Raw genomic sequence first — 14,611 nt, 5'->3', positions numbered from 1 at the left:
TTTCATACAAATTTAACACAATTTTGTATCTCGCTTCGAAATTCTGATGAAATTTAATTCAACTACAATAACATTGTATACAACTTTCATATAATGTTAATACATTTTCCAATAGTCCAAAATCAGAATAGAAGTTTTTATTTCTTCCGAATTTCTAGAGGGGCAATTAACTCAACTGTCTTGGTTTTTCGTTTTCATAGCTAGCTTTAAAAATATTAGAGAACATTTGGGTTAGTCTGAGACATTCTATACTGAAAATCGAGTAGTCATTGGTTGAAGGATCAAAGGAGAACAATATAAAGTTGCTAGTGCACGTTGTAACATAAGTACTTCCCATCGGTAGAAATTTAGTTGTCATCTTCTCAAAAGGCAAAAGAACTAATGATTCATATATCACACTTGATTATTGGTTGAAGGATTTCATAATTGGGGCGGGGCTTTGAAGGAAAGCACCGATGAAACATAGCATGGCGAGTGGTTTTTTTCCGAATCTGAGAAGATTGTGATAGAGAAGGAGAAGGGAAGGGTCGGTTGTTTTTTTTCCAGGTCTGGGCAGATTAGAGAAGAGGAAGGGAAGGATGAGCATTTAATTTTTTCAAATCCGTTATGTTTTCTAATTAAATTGGTAAGTTTTGTAAATAAGGAAAAATATTTTTATGTTTTGTAATATAAAATCTTAAGTAGTATTATTAGGTCATTTTTTCTTAAAAAAGAGCTAACATGTATATGCATAGGGTCCGCGACAACCAATTTTTTGAAGTTGGCATACAAATAGATATGTTGTCCCTCTTTTCTGCCTTTTGCAAGTTGATATATTACTAATGAAATTACTATAGTGACGGCAATATGCTCTTAATTAGCATCAACTCTTATCCGTAAGCCATATCACTGCACATGCATTGCTTTAGTGGGGATGGTTCATCCATTATCACCTTTAAAAAAAAAAAAAAAAAAAGAACAGTCAGGTGCGCTAAAGTTCGAACTAAGTGGAGTTCAAGCTGGCGGAGTTAAAAATTTTACTAAAGGGATTCAAAGTATGAAGAAATAAAATATAAAGAAGCCAAAAAGAATTCAACATTACTATATATACATACAATATTATTTTGACCTTATATATACTATAATTTTCAGTGAAGGGATGGATGAACCCCCTTGCACCCCTCTCCGCCCATGGCTCGGGGAATGGGTGGTTTATTATATTTGTTCTAACTTCCATTTTTACTTTACGTTTCTACAAGAATTTGTTTTTATCACTTGAACAATTGGACCCGTGACCTTCTAATTGTAACACAGCCAGAAGAGGCTGTGCGGCCGTTTTTCTTCTGGACCACTCAATTTATGGAGTCAAAAACCTTAGTGCAAAAATTAAGAACAAGGCCAGAGCTAAAATTCACATTTTGGTTATACTATGCAAATAGGGTAAAAGTAAATCATTTTGGTTGTGTATAGATCGTTGAATCTCCTTGATATAAGGAAATTCTAGTGTAATAGTAAGTTGATTCAAAAGTTGTTTTAGGTTATAAGTTCAAATCATAGCTTAGATTCTTTTAATCCCCTTATATAAATTCTTAGCTCCGCCCGTGACCCAATGGTGGAGCTAGGGCGTGCAAGGGGTTCATCCGAATCCCCTTCCTGAAAAATTACATATAGTATATACAAAACTAAAACGGATTATGTTTTATGTATATGATGTAGATATTAAATCCTCTTGGATCCTTATGTGTTTACTTATTTATATTTTGAATACTTTTAATGAAAATTTTGGCTCCGCTAGTGCAGCATGACCTACGTCCATGATCTTCATGTGACACGACCCGAAGAGGTTGCATGGCTTTTTTTCTTCCAGAGCAGCCAGTTTATGAAGACTAAAACCTTATTGCAGAAATTAAGAAGCACAAGGCCAAAGCTAAACTTAACATTTTATGAAGAATCTCTCACCCTTTAACTGGTGGATGTTAATTCTAAATTCTAAAGGGAAACTTGTTGGAAAGTAGAAGATATACATTGCATGTTCTATATATCTTAATAATGGGAAACAAAGGGTAATTCATTGGGTACTGGTAGCTTTTGCCTCCTGATGATTCTTGTTCACAATGAATTTCTTCACCAGTTTACCTGTACAAATCAGCCTGATCAAAGCAACCAGGATTTCTATTGTCTAATTTAACGCTCCATCGCCACTAAGTTGACTAGTGCTCTCGAGATCCTCATCAGCAAGCACCAACATGGATCATTCTGAATGACTTTCAAGTAAGATTACTCTCATCTAAGGATAAATTTGTTCTACTATTATATATGATGCTAGTACACAATGCTAGTCTTATTAGATATTATTTACGTTGCCAAATATCTCCAAGTGAGCTTTAGAATTGCAAATATAAAGAAACTTGAAAGACACAACTCATACTATATATCACAGAAGGAAATCTTTCCTTTCTCCTATTATATACAAAGGATGGTTACTGGTGTTGGGAATAAAATAGACCCGCAAAAATAATATTCACGGTATTAGTAATAAACGCGGAACACTAAGTTGGTTAAATCAGCAAGGATAAAATGCAGCAATAATGACACCAAGATTTTACGTGAAAACCCTTCTGAATAAGGGAAAAACCACGGCCAAGAGGAGCAGCTGATATCACTATAGTAAGGAATTTTACACTGTGTAGTCACGAGTATAAATACTCCAAAGACCACTACACACTCAAAAAGAAAAACACTCTTTTGATTTTTCCCACCTCACTACAATATCACTCACACTCTATTTTTCTTCACAGACTATTTTCTTACAGTCTATGGAATACCTCACTTTGCTCTCACTCAGATGTATTGTCTGAGATTTTGGTGTGTAGCAAATGATTTTGGTGTGTAACAAATGAACCATAAGCTGCCTATTTATAGGAATGAATTACGCTTATGAGGTAAGCGCTTACATCATAGGCTATGATGAGGTAAGCGCTTACATCACGCCTATGATGAGGTAAGCGCTTACATCACGCCTATGATGAGGTAAGCGCTTACATCACGAAAATGTGAACAAAAGAATTAGCTTGTTGGCCAATTCCACAATTGCTACCAATGTGATTTTGTCAAAGGAAGAAAAATCTTCCTTCCTTAAAAATATGGGATAGGGGACTGGACCCCACAAATCTCCCCCTCCAGTCTCATTCACCTGAAGGAGGGTACACTGGCTTGTAATTTGATCCTTGTGCTCATCTTCCATGGCCTCCTCATAACATTCAGGTTCTCCCCCATCAGTGAGTAATACATACTCATTAGGTAAATAACGGGAAGAAGGAACATGCTGTCTAGTAGACCTTCTAAGTGGAATATCTGACTCATCCACGACTTCATGAGTAGGAGCATCTACTTCATCAATAGTAGCATCGTTATCATCATCAACATGCTGATCTGGAACATGATTCTGGGCATCACCATCGTCATCGAGCCCACCAACTTCATCAGCATTTGTATGAGGAACTTGATCAAGATTAACTAAACCTTCAGAACTTGAAGATTTTATCTTCTCCGCTTTGTTAATATCTTCAATGGTTTGATCCTCCATGAAGATAACATCACGGCTTCTCACAACCTTCTTCTCAATTGGATCATATAGCCTGTAACCAAACTCATCAAGGCCATAACCAATGAAGATGCACTGCCTTGTCTTGGCAGTTAATTTCGACCTTTCATCTTTAGGCACATGTACAAAAGCTTTACAACCAAACATTTTCAAGTGGTCATAGGAAACATCCTTTCCATACCAAACTCTGTTTGGAACATCACTTTGCAAAACAACCGCAGGGGATAGATTAATAACATGTGCAGCGGTCAATAAAGCCTCACCCCAAAAGGAATTCGACAACTTTGCTTCAGAAAGCAAACATCTGACTCTTTCCATCAAGGTCCTGTTCATCCTCTCTGCTAAACCATTAAGCTGAGGAGTCTTAGGAGGAGTCTTCTGGTGTCTGATACCCTGTTGCTTGCAGTATTCGTCAAACGGTCCACAATATTCACCACCGTTATCAGTACGAATACACTTCAGCTTCTTTCCAGTTTCTCTTTCAACTGAGGCCTGAACTGCTTAAAGACACCCAACACTTGGTCTTTAGTCTTTAAGACGTAGACCCAAAGTTTCCTTGAGCAATCATCAATAAAGGTAGCAAAATAAAGTGCACCACCCAAAGTCCTTGTCTTCATTGGACCACATAAATCTGAATGCACCAACTCAAGCAACTCTGTCTTTCTTGAAGGAGGATGAGACTTGAAAGAAACTCTATTTTGTTTTCCAGCCAAGCAGTGCTCACACTTTTCTAATTTAGCACTTTCGAAATTTGACAATAATTTCTTTTTGGCCAGAACATTTAGTCCTTTCTCGCTAATGTGGCTAAGCCTCTTATGCCATAACGTTGAAGAGCTATTGCCCTCAACTGCATTCACTATATCAACACAGGTAGAGGCCGTAGTCCAGTATAGACCACGACGCTTTTCGCCACGAGCCACAATCATGGAACCTTTAGTAAGCTTCCACTTTCCAGCACCATTGGTACTGACATATCCCTCATCATCCAAAACACCAACAGAGATCAAGTGCAAACGAATATCAGGTGCATGCTTTACATTGTTTAAAACTAGTTTAGTTCCAGTACTAGTTTTCAAACAAATCGTTCCAACACCAGCCACCCTAGATATAGTCTCATTACCCATACTCAAAGTTCCATAGTCACCCGGAGTATAGGATGAGAAAAATTCCTTCCTTGATGTCACATGAGATGCGGTACCACTGTCCACAACCCAGCTTGACTCATCACAAGCAATGTTTATCAGATCCGCATCAAGGACAGTAACAAGATCTTCTGTAGTGACAGCGGCAACACGATTGCCATCTTCTTTCTTTTCCTCCTTTTCTCTATTCTCTTTTTTCAAAATCCGGCAGAACTTCTTTGTGTGCCCTTTTTTCCCGCAATGATAGCAGTCAATATCTTTAAGTCTGCTTCTGGATTTTCTTCTATGATGTTCTCTATTTTGAGAACCACGATTCTTGCCTCTCCCCCTAGTGTCAGTCACCAAGACATCTGATGAGGAGGAGCCTTGAGATTTTCTTCTCATCTCTTCATTTAAAAGACTGCTCTTGGCAAAATCCATAGAGATCACACCATCCGGAGCAGAATTTGATAATGAAGTTCTAATAATTTCCCAAGAATCTGGTAGGGAACCAAGTAGAAACAAGCCTTGAATTTCTTCATCAAAATTAATACCCATAGCAGATAACTGGTTCATGATCCCCTGAAAAATATTCAGATGATCTGTCATTGCGGAACCATCGTGGTATTTTAAACCCAGCATTTGCTTTATCAGAAACATCTTGTTATTACCAGTTTTTCGAGCATACAAACTTTCAAGATGCTCCCATAGGGTCCGAGCATGTGTCTCTCCAGAAATATGGTTCAACACATTATCGTCAACCCACTGTCTAATAAAGCCGCAAACCTGCCGATGCAACAAATTCCACTCTTCATCTGATTTATTATCAGGCTTTTTATTTCCAAAGACAAGTTGATGAAAATTCTTGACATAGAGCAAATCTTCCATTTTGCCCTTCCAAATGGCATAATTTACGCCACTCAAAGTAACCATTCTACTAGTGTTGGCTTCCATCGTTTATCACAAATACAAATACTATTTTATTCGAAGACCAAAGTAATTCTTTTCTGATGTGGAAGTTCAGACTGTGCTGCAACCACAGAGCATACTCAGACAGAACCTTGGCTCTGATACCACTTGTTGGGAATAAAATAGACCCGCAAAAATAATATTCACGGTATTAGTAATAAACGCGGAACACTAAGTTGGTTAAATCAGCAAGAATAAAATGCAGCAATAATGACACCAAGATTTTACGTGAAAACCCTTCTGAATAAGGGAAAAACCACGGCCAAGAGGAGCAGCTGATATCACTATAGTAAGGAATTTTACACTGTGTAGTCACGAGTATAAATACTCCAAAGACCACTACACACTCAAAAAGAAAAACACTCTTTTGATTTTTCCCACCTCACTACAATATCACTCACACTCTATTTTTCTTCACAGACTATTTTCTTACAGTCTATGGAATACCTCACTTTGCTCTCACTCAGATGTATTGTCTGAGATTTTGGTGTGTAGCAAATGATTTTGGTGTGTAACAAATGAACCATAAGCTGCCTATTTATAGGAATGAATTACGCTTATGAGGTAAGCGCTTACATCATAGGCTATGATGAGGTAAGCGCTTACATCACGCCTATGATGAGGTAAGCGCTTACATCACGCCTATGATGAGGTAAGCGCTTACATCACGAAAATGTGAACAAAAGAATTAGCTTGTTGGCCAATTCCACAATTGCTACCAATGTGATTTTGTCAAAGGAAGAAAAATCTTCCTTCCTTAAAAATATGGGATAGGGGACTGGACCCCACAAGTGGAACCAGCTGAGACTGAATCCTCTGTCAATCTACACCTGGTTTAGATAGTAAATTAACCAGAAAAGAATTTCATGACTAAGAAGAAAAAAATATAGTAATCACCCTTTTGCTCGTCTTTCCTTGTACTAAAAGGGCGTCCGGCACACCTCCAGAACTCTGCTTGTGTGAGCTTGCTCTCGGTGTCCGTCCCAACCCCGAATAAAGGAGGAGTATTGTAATAGGGTGACAACCGCCGTAAACTAGTCAATTTATAATTAATCCTCAATTCAAAGTATGCTTGGTCGTGCTTTCCTATCCACACGTTACATAATATATTGGACTGGGATGAGCTTGAGATTCACATAGCCGACCTTAACTTGCTCAGAATTGAGGCATAGTTATTGTTTTGTCATTGTTGTCTGGCAGACCTCCAGAGCAAAATCCAGTTCACATGTACATCATGAATGAGCATATGCACGTACAACGTCCATTATTGGAGCTCGGCATATTGGACATTTTCCAGTACAGGAAATCAATTCATGTGCACACTTGAAACAGGTGCACATATGCCCACATCTGAAAACAATGGAAAAAGTTATGGACATGATTAGTTTAATGGATTTCTAGTATAATTTTTTTGGTTTGGTACTTAGCGTGGTTAAACTGCTATCTATATAAAAGTACCTGTAAAGAAGAGAATCAACTGGCTTCTCACTGCAAATACAACAATTTCCTTTGTTTGGACCCTTGTTATCTGAATTCCCCTTGCTCTTTTGACCTGTATTATAAGAATCTCAGTCTCTTCTTTACATAATGAAAGGAGATGGTATTTTCCCCATGAAGTTTTTTTGTAGTTTGTTGCAGTCAAACTTCTCTATAACAACATCATTTGTCTAGATATTTTTTAGTTGTTATAGCGAAATGTTGTTAAAGAGAACATATGATATAACATACCATGAAAGATCGGTTCCACAGAAAACACTGTTATAGTGAAATGTTGTTATAGAGAAGTCTGACTGTATAAAGGGTTTTACAAAGTCAAAACAAAAACATAAAATGGACTTCAATTGAATATAAAAAATTTATTAGAATCTCATATCCAGATCTTTGTTGTTCCAGCTCACCTAACTGACTAATTGCAGCAGCAACATCCTGCTTAATGGAACGTTGTAGTTTCATTTGCATGTTCATACAACTCTTCATAGATCTCCGAATTTCGAAAATCTCTTGGTGGAGCTGCTCCATATGTCCTCTCATTTCGTATATGAGTTCCATTTCCTGTTAATTCCATGTCATTAGATCTAACTAATCCCATACTTAGCAAGAATATCTAGCAAGTCAATCCAAGAATAGACAACTCACAGTTGAAGGATGTCTGCTAGAGGGAATATTAGACGATTGAGATAGCAGTGAAGAAGGAGATGGGAAGTGATAAGAGTCATCAGTGATTTCCTGGCCTTGATTTGTGTTCCATGACTGTAAAGTCTGTGAAGATGTGTTCTGATGAATTAGTACTTCGGGTTGTCTGCTAGAGCTACTATCATCTTCAGAGTCATTGGCATAGCCCCATTCTTCTTCTTCTTCTTCTTCTTCTTCTTCTTCTTCTTCTTCTTCTTCTTCTTCTTCTTCTTCTTCTCGTACCTCATCCTCCTCTTCTCTTGCATTCTCTTCCACTTCCTCCTCCTCGTCTTCCTCAACATAGCTTCTCACTGCATTTGGTAGTTGTTGTGAGCGAGAAGCCATTATTCGATCAATTTGCTCTCTCAAATCACTGGTAAGAAATGCCGAAACACTTTTTCTGCACGAATATGAAAATCATAATCAAAGTGCAAGTCAGGGACTATGCTTCAGTTTCAAAATTTGAAGGAGGAATATCATAGGAGGGAGCAAGAACATATAAACTAAAAAGTGCTTATAAACCAGTTTGACCGGCTTAAAAGCTTAGCCAAACACCGTCAAGACCCAAAGGCAAGTTGGACAGTTGATTAAAATGATGCATTTTTTTCTCAAATATTTAGAAATATATATGGCTGATTCCCATCTCATATCAAGCGAGTCTTTCACTACAAATTGAGAGGACAAAAACAGATAACCTTCGTGTTTCTAAGTGAGAATTTAAATGCTTTAAGAAGGGAAGTTTACTTTGTTATTGCCTTCATTGTCTGATTCTTTTACCAAGAATGTCTAGGCAATCTCTTAAAGATGCCTGAAGTTTACATGTCTATGTATGAACAAGCCTTTCACATTTTCTGCTATGTTAATGGGCACACAAAGCATATTTTTCGAACATGGATGATTAACAAGTAATTTTGAACTAAATCACAAAAGGTGCAGAAAATGATGACAAATGTATAAGATTAGTATGGCAATTAAGTGGAAGGAGTTGGTAATACCTGTGAAGAAGTTGTTGTATGTCATGATTGTCTGAGAAAGGATCAAGCATCTCTTGGTATCTTTCTTGCCTGAGACCTTCCCATTCTTTACGTGGGCGAGAGATATTACTTATCCAGTCTTCATTAGACTGCAGTTCATCCCATCCACTAGCTGTGAGGGAATAATCACTTACCGAGCCACTTTCACTATCAACTAGATACTTAGGAGGTCTTGCTGACTCTACAAAATCCAGCAAGTTACTATGGCTAGCTTCGGAGCTTGTGTTTCCCCAACTGACTTTTTCAGTGACATTATCTAAGCTCTGTGCTTGAGAAGCAAAGCTCGGTAAGCTGGTGGTAACTTTGTGATGGTTAAGGTCCATGTCATGTTGATTTGATTTACAAGAACCTTCTGATTTTTTCGTGCTGCATGCCATCTCCTTCTGATTTTTTGACAAGTTTCTGGAGCTCAATTTCTTACATAATTCCTCATAATGATTCTCTTCACGCAGTTGAGTGGATACACCAAAAGTTTCAACTTTTGGGATGTCATCTACCACCTCTTTATGGAAGTTTCTTGGTTTATGATGATTCTCTTCTTTAGACGTGCAAGGGTCTCGAGTGTTTTCTCCCGATGCTCTATTGGTACTTATTGACTCTGAAACTCCATTTCTCACTTGTATACCAGTTGCAACTTTCCGGGGGCTTACTTGCTGGGGTACTTCCCCGTGATGATTCTCTTCTTGTAGTTGATTGGATATATCAGTATTTCCAACTTTTGGGTTGTTATCTACTACCACCTCCTTCTGGGGGCTTCTTGGTTTGTTGTGATTCTCTTTTTCAGATATGCTAGGGTCTCGACAGTTATCTCCCAACCCTATAGGGGTACGTCTTGATTCAGTTACACCGGGGTGCAGTCCTGTTCTCTCCTTGACCAGCCCCTTAAGCGGATCCTGTTCTCTCCATTGATATAATGAAAATCCAGTTCCTTTCGCTGAGTTACTACGAGCCAGTTCTCTATGGGGGCCTTTGAAGTCCCGATAATTATTCTCTTTTTTTTGTCGATTTGGTGTGGAAGGGAGGCTTCCGCTCTCATGGGAACTTTCTGCTGCTTCTTTTGAGGTGTTTCTTAATTTGGTAAGACCATGCTGTCCTACTGTATTGAACTTTTCCCTGAAATGAATTAGCATTATGGTTTGGTTCAATGTGTATTAGAATTCAATATACATCAGAAAGATCACAAGTTTGTTACCAACAGAAGCATAATTGAGTTCCTTTCAACTTCACAATTCATGAGGAAAAGTCTTAATCTCCTACTTTTTTGTAACTGCAAATATATTCAATTCAAAATACAGTCACACCTCTCTATAACAACACTTCACTATCACAGCCAAGTTTTCTTTGCAACTGATTTTTCACGTTATGTTTTATTATATGTTCCCTATAACAGCTTTTCCCTATAGCAGCCAAAAATATCAAAACAAACGACGTCGTTATAGAGAGGTTTGACTGTTTAAGACTGGCCTTTCAGCATCCACACATGGAGAAAGAGTCAAAAACAGAAGGAAGTACTGCACCTGAGATGCATAATTGCAGAATGTGTCGATTTATTTGATTCAGATGCTGGACAATTCACTGATCGACCACCTCTAACTTCTGCACCACGTCGTATGAGTCTAACTCGAAGCACAGCCTAGTTAGGAAATTGAATTATAAAGATTAATCAGTACCCACAAATAGTATGTCCTTTAATGGTTAAGCTTATCAGCTATATTACAATAATAAACACAGTTAAATCAAATAAGAAAAGTGTCATGAAAGCACAACAGGCAATACTGTCTATCCAAACATGAAGTTCAACAACAAATTACATTATGAAACAATGAAAACTAGCAATCTAAGCAAACTGGGGAAATGATTTTTCTAAGAGAGACGCAAGCAGCAACTATGAAAATATGAATGAAAATCTGTCTCTTGAAATTTCATTAATCATAAGGCTTTAAATACCCAAATAAACAAAGTGGTAGACTCCTCCTGCAAGTAAAGTATTAGACTCTTATCAAAACGAAACTGAATATTCTACTAAATCAACCACAATCAGACCTCTCTATAGCAACCATTGTCTATCACAACATTTCACTATAATAGCTATGTTTCATGTGGAAACGATCTTTAATGGTATGATATATATATATATGTTCTCTATAACAGCATTTCACAAATGCAGTCAAAAGCTATCCGAACAAATGACTCTGTTATAGAGAGGTTTGACTATATGACTTTTCTCCCAACTAAACAACTAATTATTCTTAGAAATGTAGCAGTAACAGATGCAACATCCAACAAATAGAACAGAAAAATGCACCTGAATGCGGCCTCTTTGTTGGAACTTAGAAACCACCTTACGCTCCACAAGACCTTCAAGTTCCCTCTGCCTATCGCGTTCCATTTGCAAGAGCAAATCGCTAAACGCCTGTCGCCCCCTGATGAAACGGGGCGAACTCAGAACTGGGGAAAAATTGCACCTTTGTCCTTCCGAATGATCCATTGTTGATGTTCTAACCCGAGGCAACGATCCGCCATTGACAACAACAACATTACTATTATCAAATTTCAATTTCTTGATTATATCTGCAACTCCTAGCCTCTCACTTTCTTTAACATCAGAATCTTTACTTATAGTATCTGTTTTATCTGATTCCCAATCACCAACTGATTCACTTTTCACAATGGAACAAGAAGATTCATCACATTCATCATATCCCTTCTTAGGGGACCCCACAAATTCAGAATTTTCAAAATCTTTCCATTTTCTAACAAGGGAAGAAACACCACCATGATTTGGAGATTCAACAGAACTTTCTTGATTCTCTCTATCCATTGAGAAAACCATATTTCTAGCTTTATCCCATTTCTCAGCAGCTTTACTTCTCTTCTTTGGACTACTATTCTCATTCTTTTCATCACATTTTGTTGTTTTGTGAACCCATAATTCTGCATGCTTTTGAGAATTTTCACAAGAATCAGAAGCAAATGTTTTTTTTTGTTGATTTGACATGCAAGAATGCAAGTGTGTTTGGACCAAATTCTTGAAATTTTTCTGATAAGCATTGGAATCTCTAGCACAACATCTATTAAGGACATAACCAAATGGAGAAGAGGAGGCAATTTCTACTTGAGAAGAAGCCATTTATTTCTTCTTCTTCTTCTTCTTCTTCTTATTATTATTATTCTAATCCTCTCTTCTTCCCCACAATCAAGATTGTTAAGGAACTAAACTCTTACTATTATTCTAATAAGAATAAGGTGAAATCTTTGAACATGTCAATGTTTTTTTTCAACAAGCAAAAAGATTTAAGACAAGAAGAGAACAAGTTTGATAAAAATAGGTAACATAACAGAAAGAATGAAAAAAGAACAAGATTTTAGGAGCATCAACCGTTAAACAATGATCATCAATAATAATAACAAACCATTTTGCTTCTCTCTATTTTTGGTCTAATCCAAATGAGTCAGTCAAAGTGGAAATTTGAAAAACATTGCCTAAAATTTTGGGTTAGTAGTTAATGGCTGTTTTATTGGGAGGGAATTTGAAACGTCAACCGATCAATTATAGCTCAAATGCACGTTACGCCTATATTTAAACACCTCCATTTTCCATATTTATTATGGGGTGCAATGTTTGTTTCTTCTTTCATCTTGTACGTCAAAATTGTTTGAAATAGGCGGGGGCGGAGCTAGCTCATCGGGTGCAGGTTCGGCCTAATTCAGTAGCTTTAGTTCAAACCTTATATTTATAGTAAAAAAATCCATTGAATATGTACAAATTAATAATTTAGAACCCAATAGCTTTTAAAAACTAAAATTTCAAACTCATAAACGTCAAATTCTGAATCCGCCTGTGGAAATAGGAGAAGTTGATAAGACAATTTTCCATAAGGAAACGAAAAGAGAGAAAATACATTAAAAAAAAAATATTACTCTTGTGGTTTTAGTGTTTCTATTCACGTGATACTTTTTTTTTAAAGTCTCTCAAAAAGAATGATACCTTAATATATTTAGTAGTAACAATTTTAATTTAAACTTCTCATTGTACGTTAATGAGATTATTTATAGTCACACAAATATCTATGCATTATCTTAGACCACATGTTGTCTTCCTTTCATTCTTAAACTGCGTACTTGCTCACATACACCACCACATAAATTGTGACGGAGGGAGTATGAATTAAACATGATTAAGTGAGATAAGTGTATGTGCAAATACATGTCATATATCTATGTTTTTTGTGTAAACACCCAATATGAATAAGTTTTTACTTATGACAAGATTGCACAATTAGCTAATGTTCGATAAAATGGGGGTGAAAACTGTGAAAAAACAATGTTCAAATTCCACTAGAGATAAATAATAGATTAGCTGATTCTTTCTTATTTGCATAAGCATTGGTGATCAAACTTAACCGATATAAATACCGGCGGAAGATAGTAACTATCTGATAAAATAGTCGAGCCGCATACAGGATAACTCCGACACTATTTTTATATAAAAAGAAATAGAAATTGGGATATGACTAGGTAGGGTTGTGTGGTTGGGAATGAAAACGTGTCTGTCTAGATATATGCAAAGGTTGAGCAAACAAACAAAAATTGGAAGCTTCGCATAGAGAAGTACCTTAAGGAGAAAAAAAAAAAAAAAAAAAAAAAGAGGACTATGAGGTATTCGATGTGGTGTTTTGTTCGATAAGATAGTTTCAAGTGTACAATTATGGCACTGCCAATTTGTTGTGTGAAAAAGGGGAGCGAATGATTAGCAAGGGAAAGAATTGACATTGGGTTTGTGCAATTAGGAGAAATTAAATTTAGGGTCATTTAACAATCATTCCTATGGAAAATGAGAAAATTTTGTGTTAACCATTTAAATCGATTCTCGAGTTAAATTGGACATAATTATTTAGTTATGTGAGTGTCTTCATCTAACGGTGAAAATTTATCTTATTCGGTATTTACCCGAACTTAGTGAATATATGATACATATATTGACATACACACTCTTATCATACATTTAATTACTATACATTTTCACTTTTATTTATGACTTAATCATGATAAAGTAGAATAGTATGATATAAATATGACTATGGTAGTTCTTATCCTCATATAACCAATAACACAAATTAGCAATGCAAAACCTTTCTTGTTTTCTTTGGCACTTCTTGCCTTTTAAGTGATCGCATCACCCTTTTGAAATCTTCTTAATTATTTCTAACTCATTTTCTTTAACGAAATTAATCGATCAATTACACCTTAATTTCATTGTTATGTATAATTTAGTACTCCATATCTAATTTATGCCGATTTCGTTCTAATACTAGATTTTGATTCATGAATAACAGAAACGAATTGATGTCTAATTGTTAGTTTGAAATTTTAGGGACGTTACAAATTTTTTAGGACATTAAAATAGCCATAAAAGGAAATAATTGTTAGTTTGAAAGTTTAGTTGTAGCATTAAGATGCGAAGGACGGCTTGTGGGACTCTTTAAAATCAATTGTTGATAATTTTCAAACTAGGTGCTGGCCATGTTGGATATGGAACTTGGGTCACAGGTCGCCCATGTGAACTAACCCGACCCATTACCCATTTAGAAGAGATAGAGATGAAAGAAGTTACCAAAGGGATAAGAAAAGTTTTCACTTTACAATTAATAAAACGTGGTTTACAGGTAAACCGCCACTTGCCGACTTCTCCATAAGAAACTAACGTTTCTTTCTTTCTTCTCCGTGAGAAA

The 14,611-nt window shown here is 36.5% G+C and overlaps 1 protein-coding gene across 1 annotated transcript; it reads right to left on the bottom strand.

Moving 5' to 3' along the window:
- Positions 1-5,858: 5,858 nt before the first annotated feature.
- Positions 5,859-12,463, bottom strand: LOC132631865 (uncharacterized). The gene is made up of 7 exons (XM_060347581.1): positions 11,185-12,463; positions 10,397-10,512; positions 8,841-9,992; positions 7,810-8,245; positions 7,572-7,725; positions 7,132-7,225; positions 5,859-7,023 (listed from the first exon to the last, which is right to left on the bottom strand). The coding sequence occupies exons 1-7, from the start codon at positions 12,007-12,009 to the stop codon at positions 6,906-6,908; spliced, it is 2,895 nt and encodes a 964-aa protein (XP_060203564.1). The 5' UTR covers positions 12,010-12,463; the 3' UTR covers positions 5,859-6,905.
- Positions 12,464-14,611: the final 2,148 nt, after the last annotated feature.

The sequence above is a fragment of the Lycium barbarum genome, chromosome 1, assembly GCF_019175385.1.
Source record: "Lycium barbarum isolate Lr01 chromosome 1, ASM1917538v2, whole genome shotgun sequence".
NCBI lineage: Eukaryota > Viridiplantae > Streptophyta > Magnoliopsida > Solanales > Solanaceae > Lycium > Lycium barbarum.
The sequence above is the reverse complement of the archived record's forward strand: the minus strand, read 5'-3'. Positions and strand labels throughout refer to the sequence as shown.

Coding starts and splice junctions, on each gene's coding strand:
- LOC132631865 (XM_060347581.1), bottom strand. CDS start 12,009: ATGGCTTCTTCTCAAGTAGAAATTGCCTCCTCTTCTCCATTTGGTTAT. Junction 10,513..11,184: donor AACAAAGAGGCCGCATTCAG/GTGCATTTTTCT, acceptor TTTCCTAACTAG/GCTGTGCTTCGAGTTAGACT. Junction 7,226..7,571: donor TGCTGCAATTAGTCAGTTAG/GTGAGCTGGAAC, acceptor CTTATAATACAG/GTCAAAAGAGCAAGGGGAAT.